The sequence below is a fragment of the Kuraishia capsulata genome, genomic scaffold (assembly GCF_000576695.1).
Source record: "Kuraishia capsulata CBS 1993 genomic scaffold, Kuraishia_capsulata_scaffold_2, whole genome shotgun sequence".
NCBI classification, from domain to species: domain Eukaryota; kingdom Fungi; phylum Ascomycota; class Pichiomycetes; order Pichiales; family Pichiaceae; genus Kuraishia; species Kuraishia capsulata.
In genome coordinates, this window is record NW_019172951.1 from 1,630,462 (window position 1) to 1,646,526 (window position 16,065).

General features: G+C 45.0%; 12 protein-coding genes across 12 annotated transcripts, besides 2 other annotated features; 6 read left to right on the forward strand and 6 right to left on the reverse strand.

Annotated features, from left to right (window-relative positions):
• Nucleotides 1-141: 141 nt before the first annotated feature.
• On the reverse strand, nt 142-1,368 carry KUCA_T00002167001 (uncharacterized protein; the record flags this gene model as incomplete). The annotated part of the gene is made up of 1 exon (XM_022604421.1): nt 142-1,368. One exon carries the CDS (start codon nt 1,366-1,368, stop codon nt 142-144), a length of 1,227 nt encoding a protein of 408 aa, XP_022458204.1.
• A 355-nt stretch (nt 1,369-1,723) lies between these two features.
• Nucleotides 1,724-1,737: a sequence feature (Short protein (KUCA_T00002168001, CDK26197.1) was converted to a misc_feature.).
• A 76-nt stretch (nt 1,738-1,813) lies between these two features.
• Nucleotides 1,814-1,844: a sequence feature (Short protein (KUCA_T00002168001, CDK26197.1) was converted to a misc_feature.).
• A 153-nt stretch (nt 1,845-1,997) lies between these two features.
• Nucleotides 1,998-2,303, reverse strand: KUCA_T00002169001 (uncharacterized protein; the record flags this gene model as incomplete). The annotated part of the gene is made up of 1 exon (XM_022604422.1): nt 1,998-2,303. One exon carries the CDS (start codon nt 2,301-2,303, stop codon nt 1,998-2,000), a length of 306 nt encoding a protein of 101 aa, XP_022458205.1.
• Nucleotides 2,304-2,392: 89 nt separating this feature from the next.
• KUCA_T00002170001 (uncharacterized protein) lies at nt 2,393-3,667 on the forward strand (the record flags this gene model as incomplete). Its single annotated transcript, XM_022604423.1, has 1 exon — nt 2,393-3,667. The coding sequence occupies one exon, from the start codon at nt 2,393-2,395 to the stop codon at nt 3,665-3,667; it is 1,275 nt and encodes a 424-aa protein (XP_022458206.1).
• Nucleotides 3,668-4,026: 359 nt separating this feature from the next.
• KUCA_T00002171001 (uncharacterized protein) lies at nt 4,027-5,634 on the forward strand (the record flags this gene model as incomplete). Its single annotated transcript, XM_022604424.1, has 1 exon — nt 4,027-5,634. One exon carries the CDS (start codon nt 4,027-4,029, stop codon nt 5,632-5,634), a length of 1,608 nt encoding a protein of 535 aa, XP_022458207.1.
• A 329-nt stretch (nt 5,635-5,963) lies between these two features.
• On the forward strand, nt 5,964-7,112 carry KUCA_T00002172001 (uncharacterized protein; the record flags this gene model as incomplete). The annotated part of the gene is made up of 1 exon (XM_022604425.1): nt 5,964-7,112. One exon carries the CDS (start codon nt 5,964-5,966, stop codon nt 7,110-7,112), a length of 1,149 nt encoding a protein of 382 aa, XP_022458208.1.
• A 701-nt stretch (nt 7,113-7,813) lies between these two features.
• On the forward strand, nt 7,814-8,803 carry KUCA_T00002173001 (uncharacterized protein; the record flags this gene model as incomplete). The annotated part of the gene is made up of 1 exon (XM_022604426.1): nt 7,814-8,803. One exon carries the CDS (start codon nt 7,814-7,816, stop codon nt 8,801-8,803), a length of 990 nt encoding a protein of 329 aa, XP_022458209.1.
• Nucleotides 8,804-9,181: 378 nt separating this feature from the next.
• On the reverse strand, nt 9,182-10,495 carry KUCA_T00002174001 (uncharacterized protein; the record flags this gene model as incomplete). Its single annotated transcript, XM_022604427.1, has 1 exon — nt 9,182-10,495. The coding sequence occupies one exon, from the start codon at nt 10,493-10,495 to the stop codon at nt 9,182-9,184; it is 1,314 nt and encodes a 437-aa protein (XP_022458210.1).
• Nucleotides 10,496-10,618: 123 nt separating this feature from the next.
• Nucleotides 10,619-11,896, reverse strand: KUCA_T00002175001 (uncharacterized protein; the record flags this gene model as incomplete). Its single annotated transcript, XM_022604428.1, has 1 exon — nt 10,619-11,896. One exon carries the CDS (start codon nt 11,894-11,896, stop codon nt 10,619-10,621), a length of 1,278 nt encoding a protein of 425 aa, XP_022458211.1.
• Nucleotides 11,897-12,049: 153 nt separating this feature from the next.
• Nucleotides 12,050-12,904, forward strand: KUCA_T00002176001 (uncharacterized protein; the record flags this gene model as incomplete). Its single annotated transcript, XM_022604430.1, has 1 exon — nt 12,050-12,904. The coding sequence occupies one exon, from the start codon at nt 12,050-12,052 to the stop codon at nt 12,902-12,904; it is 855 nt and encodes a 284-aa protein (XP_022458212.1).
• Nucleotides 12,905-13,094: 190 nt separating this feature from the next.
• Nucleotides 13,095-13,580, reverse strand: KUCA_T00002177001 (uncharacterized protein; the record flags this gene model as incomplete). The annotated part of the gene is made up of 1 exon (XM_022604431.1): nt 13,095-13,580. One exon carries the CDS (start codon nt 13,578-13,580, stop codon nt 13,095-13,097), a length of 486 nt encoding a protein of 161 aa, XP_022458213.1.
• Nucleotides 13,581-13,963: 383 nt separating this feature from the next.
• KUCA_T00002178001 (uncharacterized protein) lies at nt 13,964-14,329 on the reverse strand (the record flags this gene model as incomplete). Its single annotated transcript, XM_022604432.1, has 1 exon — nt 13,964-14,329. The coding sequence occupies one exon, from the start codon at nt 14,327-14,329 to the stop codon at nt 13,964-13,966; it is 366 nt and encodes a 121-aa protein (XP_022458214.1).
• Nucleotides 14,330-14,576: 247 nt separating this feature from the next.
• KUCA_T00002179001 (uncharacterized protein) lies at nt 14,577-15,926 on the forward strand (the record flags this gene model as incomplete). The annotated part of the gene is made up of 1 exon (XM_022604433.1): nt 14,577-15,926. The coding sequence occupies one exon, from the start codon at nt 14,577-14,579 to the stop codon at nt 15,924-15,926; it is 1,350 nt and encodes a 449-aa protein (XP_022458215.1).
• Nucleotides 15,927-16,065: the final 139 nt, after the last annotated feature.

The window sequence follows — 16,065 nt, forward strand, 5'->3', positions numbered from 1 at the left end:
GTATATATATATATATATATATATATATATATGCATAATCCTCCCACTGCTCATCACCAATGTCTGTCAATGCCGTATATATGTGTTTTTGCCCTTTTCGTTGACTCTGCACGAGGTCCAACCCACGAAGGCGTGCCCTTTCTATTCTTGTTCGTCAATATCAACATAGTCATACTCAGTGGAGTCATCATCAAAAAACAACTCATTCAGCGTATCTTGATATTTCTTGTCATAACGATTTTTTCTCTTTGGAGCCTTGAACCGCGGCACCAGCCCCTTCACCTGATCCATGTTGTAATTATCCTTTAGTCCCGTGAAAGCGTACCATTTGGGCAAACACGAGAATCTGCTCCACGCGTTCTGCACATCTGGGTCACAGTAGCATTTGTGTTGGGAATGAACCGACTTAACCCGTGGACAAGATATGTGGCCTTCAATGTCGGTATAGCCTGTGGGGTCGACATGCATGACAACATCCCGTGGTAACAGAAGAGAAACAGCAATGGTGTGTATGTTTGAAGCGGTCCATCTCTCATAGAAGAAACCGTTGTTTTGATCCAGTAATTCGAACAACTGAGCATACTCTTTGGATCTGAAGAAACTCACCCTCCCTATCTCGAAATTCGTGGAAAATGTACATTGGCTGTACCGTTGTGCAGACCTGTCGGCCACGAACTGCATTGAGTTATTCGCGTGGATTAGAGCGCTATATTCCTCTGTGAACCTTGTTGTAGCCTGCCACAAAGACTCGGTAGTAAACTTCGGCTCTATTGCGGCATCCACAAACCCGAACATCTTGTTCTGTCTTTCCATGGCTGCAAAAAAGTCATCATCTATGTCGCACTTTAGCTCTGTAAACGGCTCAACATGGCAGTAGTATTTGTAACCGGAAAGAGCCGGTAGCTTGGCAAATTCGTAACTCATGTACCGGTTCTTCAGCCTGAATCTCTCGGATTCGCCGTGGGGCATTTGGCGACGTTTGTTCTTTTCACGTATCATTTTCGCTCTTTCCTGGTCTGTATGCTCAGGATAGCCCCATTTGTCGGCTTCGATCAACTCATATTGGACTTTCCCCGAACTGAGGTTTTCGACCGCGATCTTGAAGTGCTCATGAAACGGTTCATGCGACGCAAAAACCCAATCGTAGCCGTATTTGGAGTTGAAACGGTCCTCAACAGATCTTATCGTCTTGAGAACCGAACTGAGCTCCTTGTTTCTGGTCACCATCAAGAACGTTGCGCTCGCCTTCTCGCCGGGTTTGAGTGTGGATTGTGGTGATAAATGGCCAAAATAGCCCAGCACCGCAAGCACAAAGCACAAAATTAGCAACCGCGGTCTATACAACTTTGCTCTGTGTATTCTAGGCATTTTGAGTGTATATACAACGATTGGATAACCCTGGTTATATCCCGGAATGAAGTAGCCAAAGAACACGCACCTGCCTCACGACGACTCAAACTGCAGTTGTTACTGCTCTCTGTCATTTCTCAACGGGCACACCGATAAGCTGTGCGGTTATCTCACATGATGACAGGGGCAGGCCTAGACCACAACACCCTCTTGTTGATAACGCTAATTTACGTGTTTTCTGAGTTTAAACCTCCTAAATTGCTGATTGATTTGCTGGTAGTGCTTGTATTGTGGCTCAGAGTTTTCTGAACTAGCTGATAGCTCTGTTTTCCTCGGTCTCACATCAGTTCTTCTATCTGTTGTTGCACGGGTAATGTTTAAACAAGAGTGAGTCTTGGCCATTTTGCGTGGATTGAATATTTAAGACAATTTTTTTTGGTATACTAACTGGTTTCTTCTCTAGAAGTGTTCATGAAGTCATTGATGGAATGTAAGTACAGCATGCGTGATTAGCTTGTTGCGTTATACTAACCTCATCAGTCATATTGCGCCTTCAAGGCTGACCTCATTTCTGGGTTCAACGCCTGCCAAAGCATGGCTGAAGACGAAAGTCCCGGAAAGATCGGAAAGAGATTTGGATTCAAAAGCTAAAGTTCAGTTTGGGTTGAACGGCGAAGTGTTTGTTTTACTTGATAAACACCTCTATATTTGGGACTGGGTGCCTGCTGAGTACGGAGATGCGGATCTCCGGGATGGCCAGCTCTATAATATTTACAAGTCTCAGAAACTTGATATAAAGCATTTCCACTTTGCCGATTCTTTACGTGGGTTGCGTCGCTATTCTTACTGGTACTCTCTGGATGCAGAACCAAAAACGCTGACTGAGTTTGCTGCTGTAAGCGGCGGCATCTTGTACAGCCATCCGGAAGTGGCTGATTATCGTGTGGAAACATTTGGCGCGGTTCTCAGTGTGTTTAAGCAACTAAAGAAGGTCTCGAGCTTCAGTTGCAAGTCTGTACACGACAAACTAGTGTATTCACATATGGGCGAATGGCTGGCATTCTGTCCGGAGGAGGACGATGACCTCATGCTAGATATTGCAGATGGGAAGATACCTCTGTCTCCGGTAAAGGTGGATGGGAAGAGGACTCTATTGAACAAGTTCATGAAATCTCTTTCAGCCACGGCGATTGATTCAGCAGTGAAACTTGTAGAGGTCTCTCAGACGTCTCAAAGGAAAGCTGATTTCAGAAACAGCAAACAGGATATATCCAAGGGTAATCAGAAATCATATCTGGTGCTGCTGAACTTGGAATCCATGAAACCAATAATGGCTTTCCCTGTTCCTGGTGGATGCTCCCATGTGTCTTTGTCTCCATATGATATGGCTCTAACAACCACAACTATGAGAGGAGACGAAATATTGATGTGGGATTTTTCATCCTTCAAATCCAATGTGATTCTGGTGGACAGGTTCAAGCGCGGTAAAACGGCTGGCATCATCGATCAGGTGGTTTGGGCCAGCGGTAATAAGTCTATCGGAGTGTTGAGCAGAACCGGTTCCATCCATTGGTTTGTGCATCTGCTGAACGAGTCTTCTCCAAACAGGAAGAGCTGGATGATTCCTGGTACTGGTGCTCGCACCATCGGTTTAGCACCGAAATTCGAAGGTGAATACGGAGTGAATCCTCGTGCTGCTGCGGGCACCGTCAATTCGGCGCCTAGAGTAGATCGATACGGGATGATGCCCGATGTTGCCATAACTGACCCTACAGTGAAGGTCGAAACACATCAAACAAATCAGTATGAGTACAGAGTAAAGACGGGAGAGTCGCGTTTGTTGGTCTATTGCGAGGATGACACTGTCAAGACAATAGACACCCGAACGGGAGAGTGGGAGTTTACTCTCCCACTTCTCAATGCTCGTATAATGGAACAAAAGTGCAATATTGTTTTTGATTTTCCAAGTGCGGTGGATCTGAACAGGAAGCGGTATGCGGCCTCAAGGGGTACTCCCCAGTTTGGATTTGACACCCTTTCACAAGCGGAAATTGATATTTCACCCAAAAGTGGTGCTGGTACCAAGCTGCATATTGAGTTTAGTACATATGCTTTCGACTCCAATGAAGAGAATTCAAGAGAGTCTTTTATTCGCCGACTGGAAACGATGACCTGCACCTCAGATGCGCAGCCTGTGAACTTCGGTAAAGCCAGCGGCGTTCCGATATTTTCAGGGACTGCTCCATCAATTGATCCGTGTGATAGTGGAGTACTGAATTTAAAAACCGCGATCGAGACTGACCTAAAGTTGTCGTGAAAACAGAGCTGTTCACTTACTTCTTTCTTGTCATCGTGGCTAACTCGTTAATGCGGTTTGAGTCATTGAGAGAGACTCAAATTTGTGCTTTCTACTGTTTTTCCTTTCCCATTTTATCTTATTTATGTTTCTCATGAGCGTTCGGGTTTTAATTTCACAAAGCACCTTGTAAATATTTGTCAAAATCGCTACGCTAAGTGAATCTTGAACTTTTTGGTTGGGAGCCCTTCTGTGAGTTACCCGTGTTTCTGTTTGTGCACTACCTAATCATGTCTTTTTGCCCTCGACGCGAGCTCAACACGTCCGATGCAAGAAGACAAAAAAACCAAGTTGCATCACGCTACCACCTCACACCAACAATGTCTTCTGCAATTCAGCTGCTGAATCCAAAGGCTGAGTCTCTTAGACGTGCCCAGGCCTTGCAGGTCAACATTTCGGCTGCTCAAGGGTTGCAATCAGTACTAGCATCCAACCTTGGTCCAAAGGGAACCTTGAAAATGCTGGTTGATGGTAGTGGGAACATAAAGATAACCAAAGATGGCAAAGTGTTACTGACGGAAATGCAGATCCAGAGTCCTACAGCGATCATGATTGCACGTGCTGCGACTGCCCAAGACGAAATCACGGGAGATGGTACCACCACCGTGTGTTTGCTGGTTGGTGAACTGCTTAAACAGGCTGAAAGGTTCATCTCTGAAGGTGTTCATCCAAGAGTGATCACTGATGGATTCGAAGTTGCACGTGAAGAGAGTTTGAAGTTCTTAAACTCGTTTGTTCAGAAACCTACTATTGACAGAGAACTACTGTTACAGGTTGCAAGATCATCTTTATCCACCAAGGTTAGTGCTGAGTTGACTGAAGTGTTGACCCCGATCGTTACTGATGCGGTGTTATCCGTTCAGGATGGTGAACAGCTTGATTTGCATATGGTTGAGATCATGTCTATGTTGCACCAAAGTGCCAACGATACCGAGTTCGTGAGAGGTTTGGTCCTGGATCATGGTGCCAGGCACCCCGATATGCCTAAGCGTGTGGAAAACGCCAACGTTTTGATTTTGAACGTTTCTTTGGAGTACGAAAAGACAGAGGTTAATTCGGGATTCTACTACTCCAGTGCCGACCAGCGTGAAAAGCTAGTTGCTTCTGAGAGGAAGTTTGTGGACGCGAAATTGAAGAAGATTGTGGACCTGAAGAACGAAGTGTGCGGAATGGATCCTTCCAAGGGATTTGTTATAATAAACCAGAAAGGTATTGATCCTATGTCGTTGGATATTCTGGCCAAGAACAACATTTTGGCATTGAGAAGAGCAAAGAGACGCAACATGGAGAGATTGCAGTTGGTCTGTGGTGGTGAAGCCCAGAACTCTGTTGATGATTTGACCCCAAGTGTCCTTGGACATTCGGGACTCATCTACGAACACACCATTGGCGAAGAGAAATTCACCTTCGTTACGGATAATGAGAACCCCAAGTCTAGTACCATTCTCCTCAAGGGTGCCACCAGTTTCGTCGTCAACCAAACCAAGGATGCTGTTAGAGACGGTCTGAGGGCTGTTGCCAACGTCATAAGGGATAACTCCGTAATACCCGGTGCTGGTGCATTCTTCCTCAGTGCCAACGAACATTTGTTGCACAGCAAGTCTGCGAAAGGAAGAAACAAGTCTGGTATCACTGCTTTTGCAGAGTCTCTGCTGATCGTTCCAAAGACCCTAGCCTCAAACGCTGGATTTGACGCTTTAGACACCGTTTTTGCGTGTCAGGACGAGATGTCCGAGGACCGCGTGGTTGGAGTCGACCTTTCGTCTGGTGAACCAATGGATCCTACCGTTGAAGGTGTCTGGGACTCGTTCAGGGTGATCCGGAACGCCATTGCCGCTGCTACCGGTATTGCGGCCAACTTGTTGTTATGCGATGAGCTGCTGAAGGCTGGAAGATCATCTTTGAAGAGTGAAGGCCCCCCACAATAGTTTATATAGAGGTTTAGCTGAACTCTTAGACTGAAAGGCAAAGTGTAGTTAATGGATTAGTGCCCTACTTAAAACCGTCGGTCGTGTAAGATTCTATTATCAGCCGCAGACCGGGGTTTGAAATATCCTGCATGGTCCGGCAGGCAGAAGCATGACACATACCGTCCATAACGGAGTTTTTTTTCTGATTTAAATAAAAACAGCAGCCTCTTGACAGCCCTGGATCAGTCATACGTATAGTTTGTCTTAACTATTAGAAGAAGGGTTGGTCTCGTGTGTATAGTCTCAGTTACCATCCATACCCCACAATCAAGCCTACTGTGAACCACATGAGCGATATAGAATCCCAGAAGGGCACAGATTCCCCAGAAGAGCCAAGTGTGCCATATTTATTGGAAATTCTGGTGCGAGATTTCCATCCGGTTTGGAACGTTGGGATAGTGGCCGCTGCATTGGCAGGAACCCTACTATACAGGTTTCCATACCCGGCTAACTGGTTAAGAGTATGCGGTACAATAATGTTCGCCATTGCGGTGATAATGTTTTTCACAATAACTGTCGTGATATTGCTCAAACTATACTTTTACCCTCATTGGAAGTCCTTGGATGAACCACAAGTAAGCAGTTTTTGGGGACCCTATTCGGTGGCTTTCTCTACCATGCTGAACATGCTTCATTATCTTTTTGAAAACCAAGATCATACTGCGATTTGGGTTTTGTGGTGGGTGAACATTTTTATGGCTCTTTTCTGTGGATGGTTTATTCTGTTACGTGTTTTTACAGTCGCAAAGATGGAAGGAGCAGATATCCATGGAATGCTTGTCCTCATAGTGTTACCATTAGTTGTTGTGGCCTCTACAGGAGCTTTGATGGTTCCAAGTTTAGGAAATGCCAATTCAAAACTGATCACGATGATTGTATCATTTTTGCTCTATTCCAACGGGGTTTTATCAGGTTTGTGCATAGTTGCTGTACTCTACTGGAAGTACATCACGCACGGCCTTCCACCCAACGCATTTGTCTTTACGCTTTTTGCACCTGCTGGATTATTTGGACATGCATCTTGGGGGATACTTTTGCAAGGGAAGAATATTAAAGAATACTTATCAGATTACCAACCTCAAATATCACCGGCTATTGGTGAGATGTTCCGCTTCATCTCTCTCCCAGTCTCATTATTCTTTCTGGGGTTCGGCATCTGGTTCACATTCCTGACTTTTGGAGGATGGGTAATCAGGGGAAGAGTGCCTTTGGGAAAAGTCTGGTTTAACTTGACATTTCCGTTGGGAGCCCTTTCACTTCCGTTTCATGAGGTTTACACCTTATTGGGATTTGAAGCATTCAGAGTGGTGTCGGTGGTCTACGCGGTGTCGTGTCTCATCGTGGTGTGCGTCAGCTTGGTTTCTGCTCTGAGAGCAGAATTCCCCTTAACAAAACTCAAGAAAATTGCTGCATCATTGACATATAAACTCACATAGTCTTTTACATAATAAGTTCAAGAAGGATAATTGGCTCTGTGTAAATGGTAGGTGCGAGGCTACAGACTGTCTATAACGCTGGGGACACTTGCTGTCTAGCTCCACTTTCCGAATTATTTAATATATAAAGGCGGTATAACCAGTCAAAGTCAGAGTTAGTGAGACTCTACTAGTTGTTTAAGTCCTGAAATTTTCGCTTAAATGGTCAGTTTGAGAATGTGCAAGCCATCTTGGCGTTGCTTAGAAGAGAGGAGATCAAACCCAACACCGCTGGAACAGCATTCTCAGGGCTAGTCTTCGCACAAAGTCGCACCAAATTATCTGTATAATAATTGCGTCTCAAAGTCTATTGGTAAAGAGGCCATCATTATCATATATTTGCATCATGGCCACGGTGATTTCTCCAGCAAACCGTATGAGTTCGTCGTTACCCATTTCGTGTGTCCACCAATGTGTCAGGTTACGTCAAACGAGTACTAAAAATTCAAAAAAATTTCGATCGTGTCCCATCGGGAACACGACAGTTGAATATGATGATTATAAACGGATGTGAACAATCTCTTAGTTTATACCTTGAGGAGAACTCGTTGCCTTCCTACTGATTCAACTCAATCTTTTGAGAATCAGTTTTCTTTTTTTGGGCTATCGACTTTTTTTTATTCAGATCGCTTCCGTCCAATTACACAACACATTCATACAGTATGGCAAGGGATAACCTCGGTTCGAACACCATAGACGATTTCATCTTGGATGATGACGATCATATCGAGGCCGATGAAAACGAAGACATTTTTGTTCGCCCCGAAGCAGCTCAGTCCTCGAGGCCCACCAATGATATTCCGAGCTCCAATTCCAACTCAGTGCCTTCAGCAGGTGGTTTCATGAACTTTGCCAGTTTCGCCAACCCCTTCAACAATGTTCCCAATCCACCAGGAATTGAGGTCAGCGAAAGACAATTCTCTGGCGGAAATACATTGGATGAGTCGGTTCTAGTGACTCTTCACCGTGATTTGAGCAAGATTGGTGAAAAGTTGCTGCAAATATTGTGGCCTCTGAAGCTGAGGCAAAGGCTCGTCCTGGTGCAAAGGATCGGTGCTCGGTTTGCAAGCGATGGAACGGGTTCGCTGGACTCCAGTCAACTGGAGGCTGGGGACGATACAGAGGAATACTCCAAGGAGGCTATCAAGAAGATTTTGGACTGGGACCTGTGGGGACCGTTGGTGATCGTCCTGGGCTTCAGTCTCATCATCACCTATCTTCAAACCCGTTCCGTTGAGACCAGTCTGAAATCGTCGGAAATCTTCAGCGCAGCCTTCACGCTGTTATGGGCAACTCTGACTGCACTTTCTGTCAATATCCAATTGTTTGCACCTGTTAGTGATGCCAATTCCGACACTTCGCACACGGGCACCATTGCGCTTTCGCTCTTCCAGTGCATCTCCATCCTGGGCTATGGTCTGTTTCCTATAGTAATTGGGGGGCTCATTTCTATATTCTTAACATGGAAGTGGATCAGAATCATAGTGGAGTTTATAGCCGTTGTCTGGGCTGTTTACTCCATCTATCTGATTCTGAGAATAGTGAACAATAGCGGTTCAAATAAGGGCAAGGGCGACGACAGATTGTTGCTGACTGTGTATCCAATTGCGCTGGTTTACGGTATTTTTGCATGGCTAACTGTGATTAGTTGAACTAGATGAATGACCTGAGGTATTTGAAGACTTCAAAAAAAATCGAGCCTCGCTGGATATCGAATTGTTGGTCGGTATTAAGGTTTGTGGTCAGCACTGTCTATATCACTATAAATATACATCAGGAAAACCAAGTGGGACGGAGGTTAAAAGACAATGAAGTCCAAATTTTTATATCTAGAGAGCTATGGCAACCCTTTCTTTGTGCTGAATCTGTGTATTCTCGTCTATCTTGGTGTGGTCCGTATTCGCTGTCTCTCAGCCTAAAACTTGGAAAGAAGGTAACTACAGGTAACTACAGGTGAAAAAACGACTGTTGTTTCAATTTTTGACTGAATAAATGACTGTAAAATTCAGACTTTTGTAGACTGTCCGTTGTCAATCTGTTTCTTCAAGCAAAGCCCCAATCACCTGCTTGAAGCTGTTCTTCATCTCACCTATTTTCTCAATAAGCTCCTCCTCTGACAGCTCTGTGTTCTTTTCTATGATACTGTTAAGAAGCCTGACTCTTTCGTGGTATGAGCTTTGCTCAATGGTCTGTCTTTTGGGAAACTTTGATGTCAGCACCAGGTTCGAGCCTACCTTACCTTTTGAACCATGGAAAACGCACCCACAAAGCGTCAAGATCCTCGAGATGTCAGGTAATGACGACAGAGTGACAGGGCTCAGAGACAAATTCGCAGCTTTTGAACGGATGTGATACTGCTCTGGACTGGTCTCGATATCCTCGCAAATTTTCCAGAATTTGTGGATCTCCGACACCAGGTTCGGTGGTATGCTCAGCAAAGCCCCGTAGGTAGAGTGGGAGATCACCGTCAGAGACTTTTTTACCAACATGTATTGCGAGGTACCAGCAGGGTATCTTCCCTTTAACGATTCACAGATCCATTCTGGTTGCTCTGGAAATGATTTAAAGCTCTCCTCTAATTCAGACTCAATACTAATGGTCCTCAACCCCAAACAGTGCAAGACGCCTCGGATAGAACACCAATGAACAAAGGCCCTAACAGCATTGTATACATCCTCCGACTTGAGACATTTGTTGGTGTGACCACACATCTTGGTCACAACCTTCCTCATGGCTATTCCCTGGAGCTTGGGCTTTCCCACATGATGGTCAGTGTGGAAAAAATTGATCTTTGCCGCGGCCAATAGCGAGCACCCATCCTTGAGGTGATCCGCCGTAGCGGTATGTGACTCCAGATACTCTCTAGCCTCATCTTCTAGTGCAAACGGGTCGTAGGTGGATTCTGAGATGTCCACCACCTTTGTGTTGGATTCGTACCATTTTTGCCTCTCTATCTCTCTGGCAGTCATCATGATGGACAGACACAGATCGGGGTAATCCACCAAAACGGATCCTGTCTTTGAAAGCACAGTGTAAGCCGAAAATAGAGCGGTACTCCCATCAGATTCGCCATCTTCAATCACCAATGATTTGTCCTCTTCCTGAACCCTCACGAACCCGCCGTTAGTCATCCGATACTTCCTCCCATTTTTCATGTAGCTGTTGGAATGTGCATCATCTGTAGACGCCAGAATATCGTCGGCCACTTGGAGCAAATTGATGCAAATGTCTTGTAGAGCCATTGCTGAATTTTTGTTGCTAGCAATGAAGTTTTGGCTTGAGCTTGGTGGGATTGGCTGGCACGTATTGAAAGAAAAACAGTTCCCTAACCAGTGTAGCCTCATGATGCGTTTGTGTTTACATTTCGCCCCGAGGTCATCGCCTATTGTCAGCGGCTTTTACGCGCCGTGAAATTTCCAAAAAAAAGAAAAAATTAATTCGATTTATTTTAACTTGAAGCTCGCAGCTTACTGCTCATCCTCAACGTCCGGCGTCTCGTCCGGGTTCTCCTCTAGCTCCTCCACATCCATCTCAGCATACTCCATAGGATCGTATACCACTCTCTTGTTGTCACGTGCAATGGCCTCTCCCGTGTCGGGCTCTCTTAGCGTGAGGCTGATGTTTGTGAAATCTTCATTCTTGATGAACTGCTCCAAAGAAGGAGCCACTCTGCGTCTCTTCAGATCCACCCTTCCAGAAACGGGCAGGAAATATGCCGTCTTCTTTTCCTCGTCAAGGTTTATCGCCAACTCCTCAAAGATATCGGGATACTCGATGTAATCCATGTTGTAATCCCTCATGTGCTTGAAATCGTACTGTTCTTCGTCACCTCCACTGGTGGCTGTCTCGTCTATCTTCCTCTTCATGGACTCAGCAGACTCTTTGCCGGTCTGGAAAAGTGACACCCATTCCACATCCTTCACGTTCATTGGCTTGAACAAACTGGTTACCACCCTGGGGTCATCCAGTGGGATCTTGGACTTGTCCTCCACAATAGAAGCGGACCCTATGAACTTCACATGCATATACACCTGGTCCATCATGGATGTGTCTGGCAAGAAAGTGTACACCTTTTTGGCCTTGAGATGTTTTTTGACTGGGTGTCTCAGGTTCTCGAACTCTGAGCCCTCAACAAGCGTATCCGTAGCATGCTCGAAGGTCTCCTCCACAGCACGGAGCTGAGACTCGGGATCCGTCTTTTCTTCTTTCGTCTTGAGCTTCTCCATGTTCAAGTTCAATGCCAAGTTATTGACTCCAAGAGCACCTCCCTTGTCTGCCGCAATATACTGTGTTCTTCTCAAGAAACTCACATTACCAGTAGATGTGGAAACAGCTCCCTTCATTGAGGGGTCAATAAGCAACAACTGATCGTCCGGATGCAGCTGGGCAGAGGTGAATCCAGGCAGCTTGCCAATCGTCGATTCATCGGTTTGATCAACAAACCCGGGAATCTTGAAAGGATCTAGCTTCAGGGAATCTATGGAAATCAAATTTTTAAAGTTTTCCCTTCTAAACAGAGACGTCAGAAGCTTCGGCGAGTCTATCAGGTCTCCTTCATCTGATATGGCTGTAGTAAGCAGCTTAGGAGGGCACGGAGGTGGAGGCAAATCATTCTGATACCTCACCTTGGCGATATAATCCTGTCTCTGAGACATGTTGAGATGTGTTGTTTGGCGTAAACTCAAGTAATCTGGAGGTGATGAAAAGTGTGGTCTTGTCCGTGGCCAATTCAGCTTTGAACTCATCAAGATTCCCGCTTGCCGTTTCGTGGGATTTATCTTTTTGGTACACGACCTTTTTGATTTGTTTACACTTTGGGGTGAAGTCTTAAGGCTTCTGATTTTTGGCGTTAGGTCTTTGAAAATAAATAAAACCGTTCCTTAACGGACTTGCTCGAAATGTCAAGAGCTAAGAGGACTGTTGCTATGGAAGCAAATAGAAGTGCTATGTCTGTTAGGGCTAAAGGGTCTGGCTCCAAGATAGACAACGGTCTGATTGGCAATAAAGAAAACCAAGCTCCAAAGCATAAGGCTGCTAGTGCCAGATCAAAGGCTTTGTCACAAGCCACGCAGAGCGATTTGAATTCGAAGCGTTCTGCTAAGATTTCCAAAAGTTTGGTGGTTCTACCATCCGAGAAGGCCATACAAGAAGCATTCCAAAACAAAGACACCTCGTTTCTGACATCTACATTCACAACTTTGACTACGGCGACGCCCTTACAGTTGTATCAAGATCTAATAGCAGAGACTGAACTATTGGAGCAACAAAGAACAAAGCTAATAGCATCGCTACAGAGCGAGAATGATAGACTCATGGCGATAAGTGATGAGAATCAGAAACTAAAACAGGAGAATGAAGAGCTCAGGCAGCGTCTTGCAACACAAACACAATCGGATACCACCAATGCAGAATCCGAATTGAACAAATATGAGACTGTTCTGGACTTAGTTCAGATGATGACGGGTCTCTCGTGCTGGAACTATGAGGAGTCCTCGTCCGAGTTCGTTTTCCATTTGCAGAAGACAGGTGCCCATGCCACTCTGTTTTTCAAGATCACCGCTTACAAGGATACAAAGACCCAAGATCTTTACTACGAACCTTTGCTGGACTATAATGATGATGAAATACCCACGAACAACGAGCAAAGACTGAGGGAGTGTTTGACGGACTACTTTCTAGATGATCTCAAGGTGGGTGTTGGTAATGCAAAGAGGTTCTTTGGAAAGCTGTCGAGTGATTTGGACAAGAAGTGAAGTGGTTTGTAATGCAGATGGTGATAATTGAAGCTTCTAAGTGTGTTGCAAAAACTTAGGATACAGGTGATTATTGAGTAGATGTAGGATCATGGGATAGCTCAAGTATTGGGACGTTGTAGCTCATATTATCAAGTGTGTAGAAACTATTCCATTTGTTCTACTTATAGTACAATGCTTATCTATGTATCTATTTGAATGCAACCGCAATCGAGCCGTCCTCATTCTGGACCACCTTCAGGCTCTTCAAGACATCCTTAGTTGATAATTTCTGACTTTTGGCGGCAGCCTTGACAACTTTGTACAGAGAAGATGAGTCCTGGCCAAGGAACTGGGCCAAATCGCTCTTTTTGCTCTTCTTTTCGGCGACAACCTTGGAGGCCTTCTCCTTCACTTCCTTCTTGACTTCCTTCTTGGCTTCCTTCCTAACTTCCTGTTGCTTTATCTCCTGGGGTTGTTTTGGCTGGGGTTTCGCCTGCTTTTTCCCCTTGTAAAGAGCCTTCTCATACTTCTCAGCCTCACTGATACAACTGGTGTGGTTCCTGTACTCGGTGCCCTGGAAAGTTGTGGAACAGTCGATGCAGGTGAAGTAAGCACCGTAGCACTGCCTCTGGTGCTGGTCCAGTTTTTTCTTGATGACAGTGTCATTGCAAACTTCACATGAAAAGGAAACCATCTTCTATAACGGTCTGCACTTGTAGTTATAAACGTTGAAGAAGAGCCTCTCGTTTAGTTTTTCATACAAACTCATACAAAAAAATTTCAGCTCATCGCCTGCATGTCATCCCACACAGTTAGTGCACTAACTATGGCGGATGTGATGGGGGCTTTCTCTCTTTAATGAAGACTCAAGATGGTTGAGAAAATAGTCCAAAAATGGTTAAAATACTATCAAAATATGTTCAAAATTTCAGTATTCGTATCGTTAACGTGGGTATATATAAACTTTCTTATCCATGTGGCCAGAGCATGCTGTCAATAGCTTCTGCATGCTTTTCACTGTTAGTTACCAGTGAAAGCGACAACTGGGGTCTCACCGATTATATCAGTACGTCTTTATCACCAGACATTCTCGCTCTCTCCTTTCAGACGCTCAACTCTCACGGGCTCCCAGTTCTCGTTTTCTTCAGCCAAACCCTGCAGCTTGTAGTACTCCTCCTTGAGGTCGACCTTCCGCCTCTTCTGGTTTGCTATCGCTAAGCTCTCTTCTTCATCCAGCTCCTTTACCTTCGCATCTCTTTGCTCGTAGCGAATCGCAGTGAAGTTGGAAAGCAGCACGGACCCCAGCGCCACAGACCCAATCATGGGTATGCCCAGGAACAAGAACGAGTTCTTCTTCACCAACCTCTGATATCTGCCCACAAAAGTTTTCTCGAATGCTGCTTGTTGGGCCTTGGACCGAAACTTTTTACTTTGGAACGACATTCGATGTGTGAGCTAAGTTCACAGGTAGGCTTCTTCGAAAGGTAATCTGGCAATCTCGTCATTTGATATAGTCACTCTCAAATCTCAATGTAGTGTGAAACCCAATCTTATTGTGCACCGCCTTGAGTTTTCCCGAAAGGGAAATGTATCAACACTGGAGAACTGTCTTGAGTGCTCCAAGCCTAACGGGGTTTAATCTCGTATAGACCGACCTTCAAAGCACTAAACTGCCTCTTACCACCACCAGATGAGCAATATAGCTGATGATTTCCAGCCTCTGGAGATAATAGGCAGGGGATCATTTGGATGCGTACGCAAAGTGCGCCGCAAGTCTGATGGAAAGATCTTTGGCCGCAAGGAGATCTCGTATGTGGCAATGAACTCGAAGGAAAAACAGCAGTTATCAGCTGAGTTTAGGATTTTAAGGGAACTGAAGCATCAAAATATTGTTCAGTACATACATCATGACCATATTCCCGAGGAACACGTTGTTCACTTATACATGGAATACTGTGATGGAGGCGATCTTTCCACTGTGATCAAGAACTACAAACAGAGAAAAGAGTATGTTCCAGAAGAAATGATCTGGCCAATTTTCACACAAGTATTGCTGGCATTGTACCGGTGCCATAACGGGTTTGACATCCCTGCTGTTTCAAATGTGTTCCAATCAACACCTGAAGAGAATGCTCCCAAGAACATAGACCAAGGAAGTGTGGTGATACACCGTGATATCAAACCGGATAACATATTCCTGCTTAAGGACAGCTCTGTAAAGCTTGGAGATTTTGGTTTGGCAAAGATGTTGAAGCACGAGAACGAATTTGCAAAGACTTATGTGGGTACTCCGTATTACATGTCTCCCGAGGTGCTGGTTGATAAACCCTATTCTCCAGTCTGCGACATATGGTCTCTGGGATGTGTAATGTATGAGATGTGTTCACTGGCACCACCATTTCAAGCAAAAACTCACTTTTCGTTACATGAAAAAATCAAAGCCGGGACGTTCAATCCGATACCCGAGCACTATTCTCATCGTCTCAAGATGGTCATCAATGCGTGTTTGATCACGGACCCAGAGGAAAGGGCTTCGGCCAATCAACTTCTGCAGGACTCCTCTTTTAAAATATTTAGAAAGGAGCTGGAGTTGTCGCACAGAGAAAACGAGCTTTGGAAAATGGAGTCTCAGCTCACTACAAGAGAGAAGAAGCTCAAGGCTGTGGAGGACGTGATGTACGAATCCATGAATAAAGAGCTGGAACACCAGAGGGAACTAATGGAGTTGGAAGTTGACGAAATACGCAGATCTTACAGGAACGAATTCCAATTTGTATTGGAGCAACAAGTGGAGCAACAACTATCTAATATTCTTGGAAAAAAGGTTACTCTAGGGCAAGCTATGGCTTCCAAACCAAAGACAACTGCTTCTCTAGCATCACCAAGTCCATTTGAGAATATCACGATTCCTTCATCGCCCTCTATGTCAAAACTACAAGGACCCAGACAGTTGTCTAACGATGACAGGCTGAGAAGACCACTGGGCCTAATACAGGACTTGGGCCCGAAAAAGCCTACTTATCATGGCACCAGATACTGACACCAGGGGCTGGCATCAGGCACTGGTATCAGGTATTGATATCAGTTTATGCTGATCCTTCGGTACATTGGTGTCAAAAAAAGTCAATTATGAGTATATGTATCTTCCAAAAATAAAATATAACGAATGAGCTCAAGAC